The 23081-nt window shown below is 32.4% G+C and overlaps 1 protein-coding gene across 2 annotated transcripts in view; it reads left to right on the forward strand.

Moving 5' to 3' along the window:
- NAALADL2 (N-acetylated alpha-linked acidic dipeptidase like 2) overlaps window positions 1-23081 on the forward strand; it is a 798563-nt gene that overhangs the window by 168948 nt on the left and 606534 nt on the right. Inside the window, exon 1 of one of the 2 annotated variants that reach the window (XM_016156436.2) lies at window positions 1953-4823. The exons of the other annotated variant lie outside the window; for it this stretch is intronic. Coding sequence (XP_016011922.2) covers window positions 4754-4823 — 70 coding nt within the window. The 5' untranslated portion in view covers window positions 1953-4753. Of the gene's footprint in view, window positions 1-1952; window positions 4824-23081 lie in introns of those variants that run through there. 2 annotated transcript variants of the gene reach the window in all.

The following is a 23081-nucleotide window of genomic DNA, read 5'->3' on the forward strand; positions in this document are numbered from 1 at the left end:
TTGTTTTCAAAACAATATGAGTGAGAATGAATGGAAATGTGGATGGGGTAGATTGATGGTCAGTGGAGCTGGTTTGCAGGGGTTGATGGTTGATACATGATTCTTTCTACTTCTGTATAAAAGAAGAAGATGGGGAGAAGGGGGAGAAGAAAAGTAGAATATGAGAAAGCAAAAGTATTTATGAAGGAATAGAATAGAGACATAGAAGAAGTTATTTATAAAATAATTGATAAGACAGAGGTAGATAACATTATTGAACACATTTATATGTCAAGCACTCTTCTAAGTCTTTTAATGCTCATAATAACTGTATGAACTGAGTTCTGTTATAATCTCCAATTTTCAGATGAGGAAATTGGAATTCAGAGTAGTTTAGAAACTCATACAAAATATAAATGGTGAAGCTATAAAACTTTACCTCACTGAATTATTCTAAGATACACTATTTTCTGTATCTGTAAGAAAAATTTAGAGTTTTTATTTTAAACTTATTGAAAGAACACTTTGTAATTCTTTACATGAATGATATTTTTTATTTTGTCATTTTTATACATAAAAAGAAAATACAAACAAAATAAACTCTTTTAAAATATTTTTCATTCAGAGGATGACTCATTTAAATCTCTTTTGACTCAGAGTTATTGATGGCTGTGTTTCTCCATGCAGTATCATTCTTTGCTTTTAAAAGAAGTAGTAATGGAGTGTTCATTAAATGAATGCTCCATTATTGTCTCTGGAACTGTATTCCAAGCCGGAGCTACCCATTATTAGACTTTTGATGCTGGGATTTTCCAGAATTTACTAAAATATATTGATGGAGCGTTTTTAGCAATGGCTAGGATCTTAGATTTTTCTTAAATGATCCTTAAATGGCTTAATAATGTGAAACCTGGAGGGAATGTACTTGTCTAGTTAGGTCCAGAATAATAACCAAGTTAGCATTTGAACAAACAAGTGAAAATACATCACTAACACCACCCCAATTGAGGTGATTGTAAAGACTCACTATGAATTTAGAGTTATTAAAATTTGGGGGAAATGGTAAATGTTTCAGAATAGGTTAAAAAGATTTCTTAGCTGGGTAATGGTTGCATAAATGCTCATTATGTATATATAAAATATATCTGATGGAGGAGGTTGTTTTGAGGACTTGACTACCAATTGTCCTGCAATTAGAAGCTCCTCATCCCCTCCCCTGTCCTTAAAATGCATGTTTGTTCACTATTCTCTCAGTGGGACCCATTTTCAAGGATGTAGCCTTGAGAGAGTGATCTATTATTTAGACCATCTACATGGCATACATTACTGAACCCAGTTAAGACCTCTGAATAAACATATAAGAGGTAGATGTGGAGATTTACTCATCTCGCAGCTGTTCAAAACAAACCTAGTATATAAGTACCTTTGCTTATTACACCTGACATCCAACAATCTGGAGTAGTCAGCCTCTTTCTTTGGTCTCTTGCCCTCCATGTACAGGGGCCAAAGTACAAACCAACAATGTTTTAACAAGATTCAATGAGATATGAAAGGTAGGTTGGGATGTGCATGTGCTGAATTTTATATTTCATGCTAAAGAGATTTTTGCTTTATTTTAGATAGAATGAGTATATAAAGAAAGTTCTTAAGAAGGGTAGAGAGAAACCAAATATTTTTAATTTCAAAGACAGCATGAATAACAATACGAAATATAGACTAATTATTGCTGGGAGCAGAATTAAGGACTAAGAAACACAGGGGAGAAACAGTACAGGTGAATTTACTGTCAAAAGCGGGACAGGAAACTGGGGGAATGACATAAATCCTCTAAAAGTTCATGAATTAATGCCAGACATATCCTGTATTGTCATTTGCCTCATCTTTTAAAAAGTCAAATATTAAAATAAATATTCAATTATTAAATAAAATATTAAAATAAATTACTTTAGACTTGATGTGTTTTTATGTCTAAATGCAGTGTTTGTTTTATTTAGAAGTTCTGATTATAAGTTGGAACATAGTCTAATATCTAGACATAACTAGAGAACAATTCATGCTGTTTTACTTAACACGATATTTAGTTTTGAAATCTATACAATCGATGTCTCAAATGCAAAAAGCTTTTAAAAGCACTGTATTTTCAAAGATATTATTCAGATGTAGGTCTGTAATACAAGGGATATGCGTGTGGTAATTATCAGTATCTATTAAAGTCCCATGATAATTGGCATATGGTGTTATATAACAGTACATAATAACATATGATGACTGTAATTAAGTCCATTGACTTAAGACTTTGTCTTTTAACTACCCTCAGTGGATACCGAATGAAGGTAAATTAAAGGTTCATTAAGTTGTGTTCAGAAGAAAAAAAAATGTTTTTAAATGGCAGATGTACTGTAAAGTTAAATGGATTTATTAAAATCTACTCTTCAGTGTTTTCTCAAGTGACAAGTCTAGACTAAATTCTTTGAAGTATTTTAAGAAATCAACAAGGAGTATTTATTTTCACAGTTTATTTAACATTTTGTGCCTTAAATGTGTAAAACAATTGGGGAGAACATTGGAAATTTGGCTGTTTCTACATCAACATAACCTTTAGTGTGGTTTTTTGTTTAATGTTCTGGTGTCTGAAAGGAAAAGCAAAGCAGAAAGGAAAACAACAATAACATATTCAGCGGAAATACACAAAACAGCTGCAGCACCCAGCCTTTTCCCATTTCTATTAGCCAGCATTTACATTTCTGAAATAAAAGAGTTGTCTTTTAAAATTTGAATGGGAAGTCAGAGAAAATTACAGATGGGAAATTTTTCACTTTGATTCCTATTCCTAAAGGTGTCATGAAGGCATTTAAAAATTAAAATATAAAGAATTTGGAGTCTCCCTTATTTTTACCATTCTATTAACATTATTAAGCATGTGGATAAGGATTGCTCTTTAGCAGTATTATTAAAAATGTAATTTTAGCAATCCAATTCTCTGGCACAGGATATTTACTAATAGAGGCAGCTGCTCTTTAAAAAAATAAAAAATGCTACTGAGTCTAACATCCTATGTAGGAAGACACTTTAGTTTTCACAAACAACAGTGTAAGTGTGCTTTTTTTTTTTTTTTTTTTTTTAATGAGCAAACATCAGTATGTGGGTAGGAAAGGGAGGAATCATTAACCTCACCAATGGACAACAGACTTCGAAGGTAAAACATTTTCCCACCTGAAAGTTTCCCTGGAATGCATCTGGAATATATGGTTTCTTCTGTGTACATTTTTGCCAACTTTTTGTCTCTACTCTTTATAGATTACCACTGTTACTAGAAACAAATGAGAAATAAGGAAATTTCGGCTGGATTTTAGGAAAGGAAGTTACAGCAAAGGCAGAGGAAGAATAATAAGAGTTTGCAATAAACTTTCTTTTTATAAACAATTTCTTTGAAATATAAATCATATGCCATAAAATGACCCCATGTGAAATGTGGAATTTAATGGTCTTGAACACCTTTCAGGGTTGTACAACTGTCACTATAATCAAATCAATTTTAGAACATTTTCATCACTCCAAAAGTAAAGCTCCCATTTATTAGTCATGTGGTTACTTCCCATGTCCTTCAATATTTTTGCACCAGGCTCTGTAATCACTAATTAGCTTTCTGTTCTTATAAATTTGCTTATTCTGGACCTTTCGTAAAAACAGAATCGTACAATATGTGATCTTTTGTGATTGCCTTCTTTCACTTAGCATAATGAAGTCATCCATGTTGTAGTTCGTATCAGTACATTATACTATTCTATTATACAGATATAGTACATTTTATTCTTTCGTCATTTAATGTGTTGTTTCCCCTTTGTAGTTATTATGAATAATGTTGCTTTGAAACATTTGTGTTCAGACCTTTGTATAGATATATTTTCATTTCTCTTGATTATGTAACTAGAAGTAGAATTGCTAGATTATATAGTAACTTAATGTGTAACCTTTTAAGGAACTACTGGAATACTTTCCAAAGCAGTTGTACCATTTTACATTCTCAATACTAATATAGGACTGTTCTAATTTCTCCATATCTTCAACACTTTTTAGTATTTTGGTGATTATAGCTGCCCATATGAGGGTGAAATCTTTCATTGCTAATTGATGGGTATTTCTCTAATTAAATTCAGCATCTTTTCATGTGTTTATTAGCCATTTGTATACCTTCTTTTGAAAAATGTCTACTCAGAACCCTTGTCCATTTTTAAATTGAGTTGTCTTTTTATTATCAAATTGTAAGTTTATATATACATATATATATATACATACATACACACACATACATATGCTAGGTAAAGTCCCTTATCAGGTAGGATTTGCAAACATTTCCTCTCATTCTGTGGATTGCCTTTTCACTTTACTGTTGGTGTCCTTTAAAATACAAAAGCGATGTTGAGGAAGTGCAATTTATTTCTTTTGTCACTTCTGTCTTTTGCAGTCATCTATTGAAACACAGAAATATTGGGAGAAAATAAACTGGGCTTTAATAAACAAATTTAAAAACAAGTTTTCTAAATTGTTTTTGCACATAAGCATCCAGATTTTTCTAAATGTCTTGGTCTAAAGTGGGAGATGGGATGTTGAAGTAAACAACTCTAAGTCAGAGAGAGAGAAAGGTTTGAACCTTTGAAAAAGGAAGAGACTTGGGAAAGTGACTTTTTATATGCATATTTTCTGGAACAAAGTGAGATGAATATGTAAACTTCTTTCTGAAACTCTAGGGGAGGGATCCCTGAAGAAACAAAGGATGCAAAAGAGCCAACATCAAAATAACTATTATTCATTTAAATTGTGTCTCATACTCTTGATATTCTTAGGTGAGTTTGATATCTTTAATAATTTATTTTTAGTGACTATGAGATCTGTTATATGTAGAAGTGAGTGTTTTTACATATTTCAGAAATATACACTGTTTTTATAATAAGTATTAAGAGGTTATTTCTGTGGATATAATGGCTTAACCCTGGTTTTTTTAAAGGTCCAATTTCTTAAACTGAAAATGTGCTATCAACCTTAATTTAAGCCTAATTGTTCAAGTTGATAAGGGTCTGCTGTACCGGTAAGGTGACTGGAGTATGTCTTTATAAAGTATCTGCTCTCTCAAAGCTGGTAGCAATTCCTTAGCTGATTCTTAAACAACATGGATTTGAACTGACCAGATCTGATTATACACAGATTTTTTCCCCAATAAATCCGTATAGTACTGTAAATGTATTTTCTTTCCTTTATGATTTCCTTAACTTTTTCTTTTCTCTGGTTTACTTTATTCTAAGAATACAGTATATAATACATACAGAATGCAACATAATTGAGTATTATTGATAAAGCTTCTAGTCAAAAATAGGCTATTAGTAAAGTTTTTAGGGAGTCCAAATTATATGCAGATTTTTGACTGTGAAGGCTTGAGTACCACTACCCCCAGTGTTGTTCAGGGGTCCACTGTATATCACAATATACACTTTTATAGGCATGATTATTGCTACCTGGTTTTATAGTTTTTGAAGACAACGCATTGAAATCTGAGGTAATCTTGGTTATAGGAAACCCGAATGTTTGTTTTCTTAGTCAGGAGTTCATTTTAACACACAGAAACATTTGGATTATTGCTTATCAGGGTGGAAAGAAATTAAAATGAGATTCAACACCTTGAAAATTTTAATATGTTTAACCAAGTCTTGACTTGGTCTAATGCCTAATAAATATTTTCTATGCATTAAATTTTGCTAAAACTTTTGTCATTAGGACTTAAAAAAAAAAAACATTATAAAAATTCTCAACCCTACTTTGAAATTTTTAATAGGAGAAAATATAAGATTGAATTATACCTTTAGAATGATCTCTTCTTTGTTGGAATAGGTTTCAGTAGTCCTCATCATTCAAGACATGAAATAAATTGTGTAAAGACAACGGAAGTGTCTTGAATGTGGTTGACATCCCCTAGCCTGTCCCTGGGTCCACCACTGCAGGTGGGAAATGGGACATCAGCCAATAGCAAATCTCTGTTTACGCAGGGATCAGAGCAATGTCAATACATAACCTCCTTTCTTTCCAACGATTTTGCCAGTTAAAATTTTGGTAACAGATGGGTGATTGAGGATATGAATGTGGAAAATGCACTGCTGTCATCATTTCATTTAACACACAAGGCAAAGTTAATATATACATATAATATATATTAAACGTGATTATAATATAACCAATTAAGATATAAAATTAATTGATTATATATTATATATTTAGTATAAGTGTGTATTAAATATAACATTGCACATTATAAATATAGCATGGTCTAATTATAAATGATCATACACTTATAAACCCAAGTGTATACACTTTGAATTCTAAATAACCCAACTTTGGTAAAAGACATCATTGTTTAGTATAAATGCTTTTAATCTTCACTTTCATCTATCTGTATATTTCTCTGGGTTATCTGGTTAACCTGCTTCACTGCAATAATATTGTAGCTTTCCTTGCTTTGTATCATTTTATAAAACACAACTCTCATGGTGTTTTTATTCTAGAAGATCCTGCAATGATTGCCTTTTACATATGTAGACACCTTCCTATCTCATCAATCTAAACTTGTGTTCTACCAGGCCCTGGTAAATACCATTTTCTCAATTAAGACAGTACATGCTTTGACTCCTACATTCAGATACACATTCCCAATTTCTTGCTTGAGTTCATCTTTATTATTTCTTTCAGTGACGTCTTCATTCATAATCCTTATCCATTTTTCAAGACACAGATTTAGTTCATTTAAACACTCCATAATTTCACCATTCCTAAATTCTTATTTTAGACCCTACAGCTTACTTCTATATGTTTGCTTCATCTTTGCAGATAGATTGTAATTTACTTGAACTTATTTCTTATATATTTTGGTTTATATGTGATAGCTACAATACTTACACATATTCTTGTTTCTTAATTAATTTTAAAGATGATGATTGGCAGCCATTGATAGAATGTTTACTCTGTCTTAAGAATTGTGTTAAATTCTTGAAATTTATCCATTGATGTCTCCCACTGACCTTATAATTACAGTCATTCTGTGTTGTATGCATGTATGTATCTACAGACTAGGAGAAGGAATCTTAGAAAAATTAAGTTCCTGTCCTAAAGTCACACAGTAAGTGGCAGTACTGAGATTCATACCCATTTCTATTTTTAACCCAAGTATGATCTTTACTGTATCATGCTGCAAAATTGTTATTTTCTACTATTATGAAATCTTTAATTCATGTATGACAGAGGTTTTTAAAAGGCCTCCTGGCTTTAACTGGAATGGAAGACTTTGTTTTTGATTATTAGAGACTGAATGTTAGATATGTAGTTTATTCTCCTCCTGAGTTCATAAAGTACATTATGCAATTTAATTTGAATATCATAAAAATTCATCCTATTCCAAGAATATCTGATTGCAACTTTATCAAAATATGTTTCATTTTAGCTTGAACTTATTTCTTAAAGATGATAAATGAAACTTGATGAACAACATCAATATTATTTATGGCAATTTTGATTGCAATTTAGGAAGAAGGCAGAGAGGAAAAAAACACTTTGTTTTAAGAACAGATGATTTGCTAAACTCTAATTTTGTTGCATTAAAAAAGTCAAACTTGATTTTTTCTACCCTTCCTATTTTTAAAGAATAAATAAAAATATTTTCTATTCTTTGGAACAATTTGTTCATGCTTTAGGAGCCATTTAATTAAATTATTACCTGCTGGAGCACCATCTGTTTTTGTCCTAGAAATAAGAAGCATGGCTTTCTTTTACATACACTTGGTAAATATGTAGAAGGTGCCAAAAAGTAATAAATATCATCAGCAGATGGACTGAGGCACTTCAATCTCTACACAGTAAGTCGTGATCATTCTGGGCATAGCTAAATGGATTTTGCTGGATAGATTCCTATTAAAATATATTATGTGCAGGAAGGGAGTTGGATTAATCTTCTCCCACAGATCTCTTTACATTCTGCACCTTAACATACAGGACCTGATTTTGTTTTTACCTCCATGCATGCCCACTTTACAGACATCACTTCCGAATGTAAATAACTTTATAACATGTCTCAGGCAGCAATCCCCAAATTTTTCGGCAGCATGGACCAATGATCCTATGAGAACCTAATGCCTGATGATCTTTGGTAGAGCTAAGGTGGTGATGCTAGTGCTGGGAAGCTGGCTGCAAATACAGAGGAAGCTTCGCTCACTTGCCAGCCACTTACCTCCTGCTGTGCGGCCTGGTTCCCAACTAACTGGCCACAGACCTATACCAGTCTGTGACCCGAGAGTTGGGGACGCCTGGTCTAAGGAACTTGAAGTCGGTAATTCTGGGATGGATTTTCCAGAGGTCACTTCTTCAGAGGTTGCTTCCTTCTTCCTTCTGCTCCTGTGTCCTCCATTCCTCTAGGTACAATCTTCATACCTGATACGCAGCCCAGAAGTCTTCCGTTTCATCCCTTCATTCCAGGCATTGTGTCCTGTTCAGGAATAAGAGAAAGTCAATCATTTGTGGTGCAAATCCACTTGTGGTTTTCCCTTTTTGCACCAGTAATATTCAGAGATTGGGGTAGCTGAGAGTGGTGTATATGTGAATGATTTATTTAATTATATTAAACAATTTCTATTTAGCATTAACAATCATTCATTAATTATATAATATTGATAAATAATACTTAAAGCATATATTTATGAATTATCTCATTTGGTTTTCACACACCCAAATTTAGTTTTACCTATGAAGAAAAGTGATTTGCCCTGTGGTTCATAGCTAGTAATTGGGGATTCAGAATTCAAATCTAGCTCTCTTGATTCCTAATAGTTTATAATTTTAAAACAATAGCAGTTATGTTAGATTTTACAGTTTATCAACTGCCTTTAGTTACAATATTTAACTTTATTCATGAATTAACTCTTAGAATTACTTAATTAATGAGCTGAAGTAATTACTATAAGACACATTGCTGATAAAATGGCAATTACCTTACTGAAATTCTATACTTTTCAATCGTCATGCCTATTTGGAGCCTATCATTTATTGAGCAGCTACAAAGCAGCTTCAAATACTATGCTAGGCTACAAATATAAAAAGTAACCAGACAAATTAACTACATTCAAGAATCTGAAACTGAGGACAAACCAGGCAGAGGATGAACATGTGCAGTATGTGCTTAACAGCAGGAAGTAGAAGGAATCAGAATGGAAGTTTAGGGTTGGCTTAAAGGTCTTCTACCCTTGGAAAGGAGATGTCTTGTTAATGCAAAAAGAACACCTCATAGGCTTTTAATTTTAATCTGTCAAGTGACATGGTCAAATTTGAATTTTGGAAAAATAACTTTACTAGTATTCTGGTTATTTATTGTTGAGCATCCCCAAATTTTGTGGCTTTGAACAACAATCATTTTATTGTCTCATTATTTGATCAGGAAAATGGGCAGGTCTCAGCTGGTCAGTTCTTTTGTTGTACAAGCTTTTGAAATTACCTAGTGGCTGGTCTGATCTCACATGATTGGCTTTTTGGTTTAGATGCCTTGGCTCAGTTTCTTTTCCATATGGTCTCAGTGCCTCACCACATGGTTTCTCCAAAAGGATAATTAGAATTCTTGGTGCTCAGGGCTCTATGGATTCCTTCTCTATGAAAGTTACTCATGACTTAACTACAATTCTCTTAAAACACTTTAGTAAATAAATATTACACTATTATTTCACCTGTTTAAGAGCTGTCACATTTAATTTAAACAATTGCTTTTAAGATATAGATGTATTCTTGAAATAACATAGATATAAGAGGAGATTGTTAATTATTCAGGGGTTGTCAAAATTATGAATTTTGTCCAACAAAAATTTACATCGTTAAGGAATTATGAAAACTGTGGGCAGTAAAAATATGAATAATATCTAATTCTTGGAGCAGAATCAGAGAGGGGAAGTCCGTTGAAAAGAAAAATATTTTACATTAATTAAAATCACAATTGCAAGAAGCCAATAGCCATGAGGATGGCTGTGAAGTGCATTTGGGGAAACTATAAGTAATTTTCGTGAGGCCAGGGAGCAGAGGCTTATGTCTGTGTGTGAATGTGTGAGTTTATTCACCTATTCGTCTCAGTTTTCCCCTAAAGACTCTGAGGAAGCTTCATAGAGATGGTGAATTTTTTTTAGAGCTTTGCTGTCGAAAAATCAAGTGATTATATATATATATATATATATATATATATATATATTTAACTTTTGGATGAATTCAACATATCTCTTTATGAAATTGTTGTCTGTCGTTATAGCAGAGTGGTTAAGAACAAGATTACAGAACCATACTACCTGGAATTAAATCCTATGTGATTTAGAGGAAGTGACTTCAACTCTCTCTCTCTTCTGTGCCCCTATCTATAAAATGAGGATGATAAAATGCTAACTTCATGGTGTTGTTCTGATGATTAAATGAATTAATGTAAGTAGAGGGTACCTAGTCATACATAAATGTGTTATTTTTTTTAATACTATACTCATTAGCACAATTAAACTAGTCAAGGTCATCTATTTACAACTTATATTAAAATGTTTCTATTTTCTGAATCTAATTCTGTTTTTCCATATCCACAAAGATTATGCTCCTTTTTAGGTGGAAACTATATTTTCATCATGTCAGTCTCTCAATTATTTAAAATTACTTAGAGAATGATTAAAGACCTTCACCCTTATAGGATTAAAAAATAAGAATAAAGAAAAGAAAAAGAATGCTTTGGACCTTAAGATATGATTGAGATATAGACAGTCATTTGGATGTTATATACAGATTATAGTTATGGAGGATGAAAGGAATGAGAAATCCCATGTCACAATAGCTGAAGGGACTCCATGTAATAGTGTTAGGGAGAAGGGTCTTTAGGTCTTTCCACAGAGTGTCAGAGAATAGAACTCCCAAGCAGCAAGCTAAGGATAAGCTGAGTTTTACTTTTATCTTGAAGGCTTAAGATTCATTGTATTTGGAATGCTAGAGCAAAACATCATCTTTGGTTTGATAATCGGGTCATCATTTCAAATTTTAAAAAATCCACTGATATCTTTATAGTTCAAGATATTGCATTATAATATATAACAGAAGAAATGAATTCTTTTTGGTGAATTCTATTTTTCAATGAGTTCTTGAGATAAGAAAGAAAAAGGAAAAATGCAATAATGGGAAGGGCTGATGGGAGGCAAAAAGATAAGGAAAAAAAAGGATGTATTTTAGAAAGAAAGAAAATCAGTGAGAAAAGAAGCTAAAATTCATATTGGTAAAGTAATAATATTTAAAATTAAAACTTGAAGTTTTGGGTGAATTTTAAAATTCTGCATACATTATTATAAACCTTCTAATGGTATCAATTACATAAAAGTTCTGTTAAATGTTTTACATTTAATGTCTTTGTGAATATTGTATTTTCATGCCTTTTTCCTGACATTTACTTTCATATCATCATTACTTTTATGCGCCATTGGAAGTCTTTCATTTTTTATAATATTCCTGTTCATAAATTAAATATAAATGACATAAGCAATGCCCAATATAAGTTTTAGAAAATTATTTAGTTTTTTTATTTACCCAATGCTATTAGTATGCATATATGTAAATGTGTAATAATAGTTAACTTCTTAATGCCAAATTGTCATATAGGGTAATATAATGCTATAGTATTTGTTATCCTATCCTATTTTTTCCAATTTAATATATTCTTTTTTTTATTGAAAAGGTTAACAGTTACTACTGTTATCATACTTAAAGAAAGGTCACTTATAGAAAGAGCTTGAATTTTCTACCTTAAAATAGCTTTGTCACATTTTTTCAGATAAAATTTCATTTTTGTATCAGTGGAGGGCCAAGAAGAAAATATAGTAGAACGTATTCTCATTTAGTTTCAGATATATGTATTTTTATGAATATGGCACTTTAGAAGTAAGAAAGAACAGCAATTTGTTTCTCTTTTCATATGTTGCTTGAGATAATTCTTGAAAAGTATTTCAATATTGATTCTGTCCTCAATTGTCAATTGAAGCTTCACCTTTCTTAGTTTTCTTACCATTAATGCATTCCTACTACTTAGGAAAACATAATTCACTTAAACTAATTTTTAGCCTTAAGATTAAATGAATTGATATATATGATCTTTGTCTTCTAAGGACCATACCATTCTGTTAACCAATGAAATCTTATCATTATATTTTTGGTCAAGTTACCAATTTTAATTTTCTTTAAGTCATTATCTAACAGTTTGAAAACTGAATGCTAAATTTTTACATTTAGATCTTACTCTTGGGTTTACACAGTATAGGTTTAGGATGGTTCATATGGTACATGTTTTTTTTTACTAATTGAATTTTAAGTGAACATAAACATACTGTACCAAAGTGTTTTTCTTGGATGCTTCCTTTCCCATTAGTTAATGACAGTATCATGCCATATTGATATTTTTCCATAATAACACCCCAAAGTAATAAGCAAGAAAAGAGCAATTTCAGTAAATAAAAAGCATAGACTCTGGGTACATTTGTTGGATTGCCACTGACCTCAACTAGCCTTTCTGTGTTATGATTTTAGGAAACATAGTCATGCGAATTTTAGAATAAAGCACTTCTTTGTAGAAACCTGTTGATCCTATTTGAAGAATAAAGAGATTTTAAAAGTAAACCAATACATTACTTTTGAAAACTAGAGTGCCTAGTGGCCTCATGGAGATAAAAGGTTCATCTCTTCCTAGAAAGCCATAGTCAAAAAGCAGCAATAGTCAAAAAGCAGCAATAGTCAAAAAGCAGCAATTTAAGATCATTCACGCTGGCTGAAAGGATAAAAAATTGCTATGTTCTCTACCAAGCTAAGAGGCTTCTCCTGGCAGATAGCGCTCAAAGAGCCAAGTGGTGATTGTAGTGATGTGTTAACTCTTGACACCCTCAAAGCCCTCTCAGACCAGTGGAAACCAGACATAGTAGGGAGTAGCACAGGATGGGCCAAAGGGTTTTAATAGCTGAAAACAGGTCAGAAGCAGGTTGAATGTGAACTGTAGTTTTCAAGTTCTAAGCAGAGTTGTTGTGCCTTTGTCCCTTAGTGGCAGGAGAAACGAGAAATGTTGAAAGTGTTGCTAAGAAGAGATCATAAAGTAGAGGTTGTGGTCTTTATTCAGAGCTATATACTTGGAAGCAGTTCTCCCTTATTCAAAACCACAGTGCCGGGAAACATTGATGCCTGCCAGGGTGCTGTGGAGAGCAAACAACGGAGATCTTTCAGGTCCTGGAGTCAGAGCAGCTCTTACAGATCTAAGGATGGAGGCAGAACCAATTCAGAATGGAGACTCTATAACTGGAGATGAATAAACCAACAAGATCTCTGAATTTATTAACATCCTGCCAGCTTTGGGGGCTTGTAGGGAGTCTAAACGTTGCAATTTTTATAAGAATATCTTTTAGAATTGGACAGGCCAGGTGTGATACTCCAGCTGCTTGCATTTACTAGCTGTGAGAACTTGGGGAGATGACTAAAGTGGTAAGTCTAAGATACTTCACCTGTAAAATGGAAATAATAGTACTTATTGTTCGATTATATGAATAATGTATGTAAAGCCTGAACTTTATAGTAGGTCCTGGCTCATTTAAGGTTCAATAATTTATATCTTAGCACATTATTTTGGATAACATGTTAGTATTGTCATTTCTATTTATCAAAATCTAAGTGTAAGAGATAATGAGACATATATTTCTCTGGCTAGATAGAGAAAAGTATCTCCCGTACATAGAAACCTACAAGTACAAAAAGAGATAACTTAGATGAAATAAAATTAAAAACAAACTTTCAGTCAAGACCGACAGCTTTACCTGTTATAAAGTGAGATTAGGAGAAGGCTGGTGGACTTTGAAGACTCCATAGATGCCCTTCTTTGCCCTGACTGCGGTGAAACTCTGAACTACATCAAAACTCAATTATAGTGGCTTTCTTTAGCTAGACTATTAGAATTTCTTCTCCTCCAATCTTCTTTATTTTACATGTTGGTGATTTCATTTATCTTGCCTATGTGCATTTCTAATGTAAGCCACTTCTAATACTCTCAAGGTGCAAGGAACGTACATGTTGTAGAAGTAAATAAATACTTCTAAAGATTTTACTGTAAATGGAAATTATGACCAGGCCAAATACACACACACACACGCACCCACACACGCACGCTTGCATGCTCTAGAATCTAGGTAGTATCAGACACCAAAACAGACCAGGAAGAGTCCATGCAGGAGTAACAGGAACTGTTTACACATCCTAAAGTAGAAAGTTTTATGATGTCGGTGAGAATTAAACTCCCATAGTAGATAGTCTAAAAATACTAAATGTTCAAACTACCTGTTCAGGAAACACATAGAGTGTTCTCTGTATTATTTTAGTTTATTTAAATTAATTTTTCTGTTTGCCAAATGGTAAATTAAATTATATCATTCTAATATTGAAAAACATTGCCATAAATACAGAAACTCAGGTGGGCTCAACTAACCATTCAGTTAGAATGTGTTGCACACAGTAATTGTGATTATACATACGCAGGTACCTAAAGAAAGGCCAGCCCACTCAGGGAACTGACCAGGTGGTCATACATATGCAAGCTGTATAAAACAAATTTACACAAACCTGCTGGATTTCATCAAATAATTTTTCTCAAATGGTTTTGACTGAATTTTGCAATTTATAGCTCATTAATTTGGCATCCTATAAGCATACTTTTTACATATCATTTAACAATCAGTGTAACTCAGGCCTCAGTGTAAAGTAGTTTTACACTTTCTAGCTAGATTATCTACTAAATTCAATGGGCTATTATCCATTTAAGAGTAAACTTTGACTTTTTTTTCCCCCTAAGAATCAAGCACAGATAACAGTTTCCTCTTATTTTATATATACTCTATTCAATTAGTGAAGCATGAACAACAAATAATTATTGTCATTTCTTATATGCAGTTGACATGCAAAATTGCAATTAAATAAGAAATTCTTACTGCATTTACAGACACTATAGCAATTGTCAGGGCTATTTCAACAAACCAGACAGAAAAAAAAAAATCTCATTATACTGAAAATTAAGTCAGAGAACAGAGTCTTCTGAATTACTGTTTTTATAATTTTCTCTTTTGCCCTGCTCTCAAATCGAAGCCATTAAAGCTTTCAACAACAAAACCATATTCCACAAATATGGGCTTTATTTGTACAAACTAGGTTAGTACTGAAAAATTTATGTCAACTGTTTTTAGCCTATAAGGAATATTCTTAAATTTTAAAATTCCTCTGAGCACTCATATAGTTCACCAGTACAGCATCTAAAATAATACTGCACAAAGGTGCATAATGAATGCCTTTTGATGATGCACTGACATTTCTAAGAAATGCCTTTACCTCAAAATCAATTCGCTCAAACCAGCAAATGAGTTGATGTTCAAAGCTTCGGGAAATGCTATATGAATATTTTTTTCCCACTGTACAATAAAGATTCAATCATAGAACTGTCATAGGAAATTGAGATTCTGTTTTATATTTTAAAGTTAATCTACCAAATTCATTCATTTATTTTACTTGAAAAATACATTTTACAAGTAGGAAAGTCTTTATATGTATTCCTAATTCTAATAATATCTATAGTGTTTTATACCAAGTTATATACTATTGGTATTATCATAGTCAATGGGTCAAATCAACCTATGACAAACGTGTTTTTCTACAACAGACATATATAACTCCTGTTCATGACTAATTATTACTAATTCTTGGAACTATTAAATTGAACTCTTCAGCATTATGGAAAAGCTCTGTTGTTCTTTTTGTAAACAGACTAAAAAGAAACAACTCTGTAATAACAAGATATAGAATTGGTAGTTGTAAGTCAAATGTAATAACTTTTATATAAACATTAGCCACACTTCACTCTTATCTATCTGAATCATAACTAATAATTAGCAGATGCTTCCCACTCTCAAAAGTGCTTGAATAGACCACTGCATTTCCCATTCATTCTTGTCATTGACATTTAAGGCTTCTGGTCATAATTTAAGTTAATCAAGGCCGTACCTTAAAGGATCACTCTAGAAGTTCTTAAACTCTATAGAATTTTTCCAGTGATCCATTATTAGTGGATTGCTGATAATGAGACTTGTTATAAACACCTTTAATAATTTATCTTACTTATTTGTAATGCTACAGGTGCAGCACCATTATTGTTTTCATTTTACAAATGTGGAATCTAAGCATTAAGATATTAAGTAACTGGTCTTAGTACATATCAGAGCTAGGTTTTGAACCAGTTAGTCTGATTATGGAACCTACTAAGAGATTATGAAAGTCAGGCATTCATGTAATAAATTCTCTCATTGTGGTTGTTGAGCAATAAAGTAACAGTGCTCTGATTATATTTCTAAGTGGCATTAGTAATGTATAACTTATTAAGTGAAACTTTTGTTAACATGTATTTATCATCTAAATATTCATCTTCCATTGTGCTAAGCCACATCTGCAGCTACCAAAGATTGTATTTTATATATTAAAATTTTAGCCTTTTTCTGTATTCATCTTTTATTTCTATATCATTTACTTAGTTTTAGCCACTAAAAATGTGTGAAATAAAGCATTTAGAAGTATCAATTTATTTTTAAACTAATTGTATGCTCAGTAAGAATACAAATTTGTTTATTGATCTAAACCTGTCATAGTATAGAAAAAAATACCTTTTTAGTTTAACTTTTATCTGCTGCTTTCCCTACCCCTACCCCCCCTATAAAGGAATAAATGTAAAGTAGTCCTCCTTTATCCATGGTTTTGCTTCTTATGGTCTCAGTTACCTGCAATCGGTTGTGGTCTGAAAATATTAAATGAAAAATTGTAGAAATAGACAATTCATAAGTTTTACATTGTGTTGCCTTCTGAATAGCATGATGAAATCTCCTGCTGTCTGTTTTGTCCTGCCCAGAATGTGACGCAACCCTTTCTCCAGCGTCTCCACTGTTAGTCATTTAGTAGCCATCTTGGTTATCAGATCTACTATCTTGATATCACAGTGCTGGTATTCAAGTAACCCTTATTTTACTTAAAAATGGCCATAGTGCAAGGGTGGGGATGCTGTCAATTCAGATATGCCAAAGAGAAGCTGTAATATGCTTCTTTTAAGTAAAAAGGTGAAAGTTCTAAATGAGGAAAGAGAAAGAATATAAATTCTGTGGTTGCTAAAATTTATGTTAATAAATTTTCTGTTTGTGAAATTGTGAAGAAATGTGTGTGCTGTTTTATCTGTAGCACCTCAAAAAAAAAAAAAAAAACTGCAAGATTTACAACCACAGTGCATGATAAGTGTTTAGTTAAAATGGAAAAGACTCTAACGTTGTGAGTGAAAGTTTTTCAAAAATTAAATGTTTGAGAGCTAGACGACATTCACATAACTTTTTGACAGTATATTGTTGTAATCTATTTTGTTAATCTCTTACTATACCCAATTTATAAATTAAACTATCATAAATATCTATAGGAAAAAAGAGTATATATAGGGTATTATACTATCTGCAGTTTCAGGCACCTGGTATATCTGTTGAGGGTCTTGAAACATATCTTTTATAGTTAAAAGAGAACTACTCACTATAAAAAATATTTTAGTATATTGAATTTTAAAACCAGTTTAGCTTATGGTGTGGACCTGGGTGAGAAGGGATGTCACTTAAATGAATAAGATATGTTGAAAATATGGAGAATATTTTCTACCTTTCATAAAAATTTCATTGTATAAAAAAAAGACCAAGTGGCACAACATAGAATATAAGGATGTTACAGATTTTTCTATTTGAATAAATGTCACAAGTTTCTATGACCCAGTCTGCATTAAAGTACATCTCTTTTAGAGAAAGATTCATGTGGTAGATTCTAAAATCTGCTACATGTATTTTTGAAATTACCCACATAGAGTAGCTGTAAAGCGATATGACAGTATAAATTAAATGAACCCTGTGTACCAGTAATAGAAGATATATGAAGTTTGAATGGTATAATTATATGATACATGCTGAGCTTGCTGAAGATTTTTTTCTTTAATATAACATTTTCATTGCACTTGGAAATTGAAACATTCTGGTAAAAGAAATGTGATTTGTCCTTTACTTGTCTCATAGGGCATAGGTATTTTAAAGAAAACTACATTCTTTGTGGGACTTATGAAATAATTTGTGCTGACTCAAAATTGAATATGTTATCAAACTTTTATTTACTTAATAGTTTATTACTCAGTTTTATTTTTGCGGAGTTTATTTTAGATAGATAAAGTGAAACAGAACTGTTAGAGCAGAGATTTATGTTATATTTTTGCAAAAGCTATGCTATTTCCTTAAGGCGAGATAATTTTAAGGAATTGAATATACACTCACACTAATAAGTGGTTAAATTCCTCATTGTATATACTATCACATACTTTTCTTGATAATTTTTCCAAAATACTTCGTATTTTGTTACATCAAGTGGCTCTATCTGCCTTTGACCCAAATATTGCTCTCCTCGAAGATAAAATTTAGTGAAAATTTATAAATGTATATTAGTCCAAAGTCGAGTAAGGGTGAATTTAGTGAAAATTTATAACTGTGTGATGAGTCCAAAGTCGTCGTAAGGATGTCAGGCAGATATCCATCATGATGAGGAGTTAATATCTGTATCTGCATTACATTCTAATTGATGGTTCTGTCTGATATTTGAAAAGCGTTAAATTGCTGATGTCCATGTGATGGAATGACTGTTGTCAAACTGGAAATGAAAACTCTGCCTCATCACTGCAGTGGTTTTTAAGTGATTTGCAGAGAAATGACTTTGGATGTTTGTATTAGAGGTTGGAAATAGCGAACTCACATTTTTATAGTAACTTCTATGTGCCAAGTATTCCTTCAATATAAACCATGTTCTACAATTTATTTTTTGAAAAAAAAAAAAAAAACCTTAGAAAAAGAGACTCTAACTCATTAAAATGAGAGAGAAAAAATCAATAAAACCACATCGGGACAATATTAGGTAAATTAATCAATAATACATAAACTGAATAGTTAAAGAAATAAATATGGTATCATGTAAAGGTAGCAGGAATGTATTGATGTTTAAACCAAACAAGAAGAACATTGACCGGTGCTAAGAAAATTCAGTATTTTATAATGTACATTAAAATAAATTGAATTGTGAAGCATTTAACATTAGTTTACTGCCAACCTTTCAGTCTTATATCTTTATAAAACCACAGTCACCTTAAGAAGCGTTTACCCAAATACACTTTCTCAATCTTAATGGAGTTTTTCAGTTTTGGATCTCGGTTTCTACTTCTGTAATATGAGAAGGTTAGATCATAGATTTTAAAGATTCTTTCTTTCTACTTGTTTCAGGCTTTTTCTTTCCTCTAGTATTTTTTTATTTAACCAAGTGGGATTTCAATACTTTATCAGTTAATCGCCCCAACCAATCTGAATAATTATTACTAACTCAATTCGTTACTTGTTACTCCTTTTCTCTGCTTGTCTAGATATGACCAAAGATAGAATTCAAATACTGCATTTTCTTGAATCATTTTGGAAATGAGGACAAGCAGAAGGGAGGGAGGGCAGGAAAGAGGGAAGTCAAAAGAAAGAGTCCGCAGAATTATTCCTGGGGCTATTTTGTCATACATAGTACCAAATAAATACCTGCATGATAACAGCTGGCATGTCATGTGTGCTTTAAAAATGTTTTTTAGTCTCTTTATTTAGACTAAATGTTAAAAGAAAATCAAACTACGATAATTATTGTATGTATGTACATGGATATCAAGCAACCTCCACTCCTTCACAGTGTCTTGCAGAATTATATAATTTGTTCTGCTTTATTGAACTGACTTTATTTTTCCCAACAATCTTTGACATCCCCTCTCTTCTAATACCAGAAATGTCTTTCTAATTCATACAATATTCAATGGATATATTAGGTTCAGTGTCTCAATTTATTCTAATTACAGCATTGTGGGCTTTATATTATTATTGTATTCACTTCACAGATGAAGATCCTGGGTTGCATAGAAGTTAAGCCTTTTGCCCAAGAAATTTATCAACTTTCCTACATTTTTTTCTGGCCCATGTGCTCCATCTTCTGCCAAAATATACTAATCTGGTTTTTCAGCTGATCCACATATCATGTGTTCTCATTCTTCTGTGTGCTTATAGATTTCCCCTTGCCTAGATGTCTTCCTCTCACATCATTGGTCTACCCTAGTTAACCCCATCTCTCTTGTCAAAAATGCCTCAGAGGTCACTTGGGAAGTCTTTTCCCATATTCTCTGGTAGACTCACTCACTCTTGAGTCTCCTTTGCACTTTGCATATTTTATTTGACTTACTTTTTTCTTTATGCTTTTGTTTCTCTGAATTGTTCCCTACTTGAGAAATAAGGACCCATTGATCTTTGTCTTCATTGCTTATCACACTACTGATGCGGACTAGATATTCATTTATTGAATTGATGCTAGATAAGAACAAATCCTAGTTTATATGTAGCAGATGAGAAATCTGGTGATAATTACAGTTTTTATTTTGTAAAGTTTAATATTTGAACTTTTTTATTAAATTAAATTTTTAGGGTGGCATCAGTTAATAATGTTATATGTGTCAAGTGTAAATTCTATAATACATCATCTGTATATCGAACTGCATGCTCACCACCCAAAGTCTAGTCTCCCTCAGTCACCAAATATGTGACCTCCTTTACCTTCTTCATCCTCCCCCGACCGTTCTTCCCCTTTGGTAACCACTGTACTGTTGTCCATGTCTATGAGTTTGTTTTGTTTGTTCCTTCATCGCTTTCTGTTTGCTATGCCACATATAAGTGAAATCATATGGTTCTTGTACTTTTATGTCTGGTTTATCTCACTTAGCATGATACTCTCAAGACACATCCATGTTGTTGCAGTGGCAATATTTCATTCTTTTTTATAGCTGAGTAGTATTCCATTGTATTTATGTAGCACATTTTCTTTATCCAATCATCTAGCAAAGGACACTTAGGTTATTTCCATGTCTTGGTTACCATGAATAATCCTGCAATGAACATAGGGGTACACGTATCTTTAAAAAGGAATGTTTGTAAATTATTCAGGTAGATACCCAGAAGATGGATTACTGGGTCACATGATAACTCTGTTCTTAATTTTTTGAGGAAACTTCCTACCTTTTTTCCCCCTACTGACTGTACCAATTTACGTTTCCTCCAGCAGTGTGCACGGGTTCCTTTTTCCCCCACAACCTATTCAACACTTGTTATTTCTTGTTTTATTGATGATAACCATTCTAACATCTGTGAGGCAGTATGCCATTGTGGTTTTGATTTGCATTTTCCTTATAGATACTGAGTATGTTTTCATATATTTGTTGGCCCTCCATAAGTCTTCTTGAGAAAGTTTCTGTTGATGTCCTCTGCCCATTTTTAATTGGAATGTTTGTTTTTGTTGTTGTTGTTGAATTGTCTGAGTTTTTTAAATATTTTGTATATTAGTCTCTTATTAGATGTATTACTTGCAAATGTCTTCTCCCAGTTGGTTGGTTGGATTTTTGTTTTGTTGATGGTTTCTTTTGCTGTGCAGAAGCTTTTTTAATTTGATGTAGTTTCCTTCGTTATTTTTGTTTTTACTTCCCGTCTTTATGAGGTCAAGTTTATGAGACCTTCTTTGAGATCAAGGTCCATAAGTTTAGTGCCTACATTTTCTTCTATGTATTTCATTGTTTCAGGTCTTATATTTGTCTTTAACCCATTTTGAGTTAATTTTTGTGTATGCTGCTAGATGACAGTCTAGTTTCATTCTTTTGCCTGTGGCATTTCAATTTCCCCAGCACCTTATTTATATGAAGAGCCTTTCTTTTCTACATTGTATGTTTTTGACTCCTTTGTCAAATTAGTTACCCATATTTGAACTTTCAAAAACATTCATAACATTTAATTTATATGAGCTTCTACCAGCCAGGATTGGAGCTGTGCATATCCATAATTCTGTGCATAATGCTACTCCCTTTCACGAAGTTCTTGTTTGTATCTTTTTTATTGGCATTCACTTGTCAACCACTGGCCCTCAGGTAGCTGGCTGATCAGGTGTCAAGTGAGCTCTGTTTTTTGCCCACAGTGGGGCACATGGAAACATAGTGAGGGACCTTAGAGTCCAACTGGGGTGACATAGCTAATGTACAGAATATTTTGTTACAAATACTCTTAATCTTCAACTATAACATACTAGTGGGTTACTGAATACAGATCGAAGACCACTTGTAGTTAATTAGCCTAGTTATTCCAATACCACTCTGCAGGATACAACAAACTGTCATCCAAAACTATGTAGGGAGAAAAACCTCCATCTGTCACTCTTGTAGCAAGGTTATGAAACCAAACCTTCCTAGCCTGGCGAAAGGCTTCATTCTTTGGATAAATGCCATCCCAGACTTGTATTTAAAGTTCAGTGCATCAGGATAATTCGCGTCACTATTTCCATGGAACATCTTGGTCTTGTGTGGTAGCCTTAAAGTTTTCCAATCCTTTTATTTACTCATGACCATGCAGTGTACCAGATTGTACTGCTTGTATTTCTATAGAGCTGCTACTTCATTTGTTGTTCTGCCTATTCTTATCCTAAATTTGTATTTTTAAAAATTGATTTTTGTAATGTAAATTATCCCAGTGTCTTTTATTCCCCCCTTAACTTATCAAATAGCAGTTTTATTGCTTTTGCCCTTAGTTTTTTCTTAAAAGTGATTTTGAAAACGTGTAAGCTTAAATTTTGCCTTTATTGTAATATGTGCACTTGTAACTGTACTTTTTTTTTTTCCTGAGCTGCAAAGGTTACTAGTATATGTGTGTATATGTGTGTATATTTTGTTCTCTCATGAGCTATTTCACTAAATATCTTCTTCTTTTTTTATGTATTCTTTTCTTTTAGTAACATGAATACCAAAACATAAATAATTAACTAATATATGATATTTCTATAGGGGCAATGCATTTCTGCTGATTTTAATCATGAAAATTTTATGGATAGATAATATA

The sequence above is a fragment of the Rousettus aegyptiacus genome, unplaced genomic scaffold, assembly GCF_014176215.1.
Source record: "Rousettus aegyptiacus isolate mRouAeg1 unplaced genomic scaffold, mRouAeg1.p scaffold_m13_p_4, whole genome shotgun sequence".
NCBI lineage: Eukaryota > Metazoa > Chordata > Mammalia > Chiroptera > Pteropodidae > Rousettus > Rousettus aegyptiacus.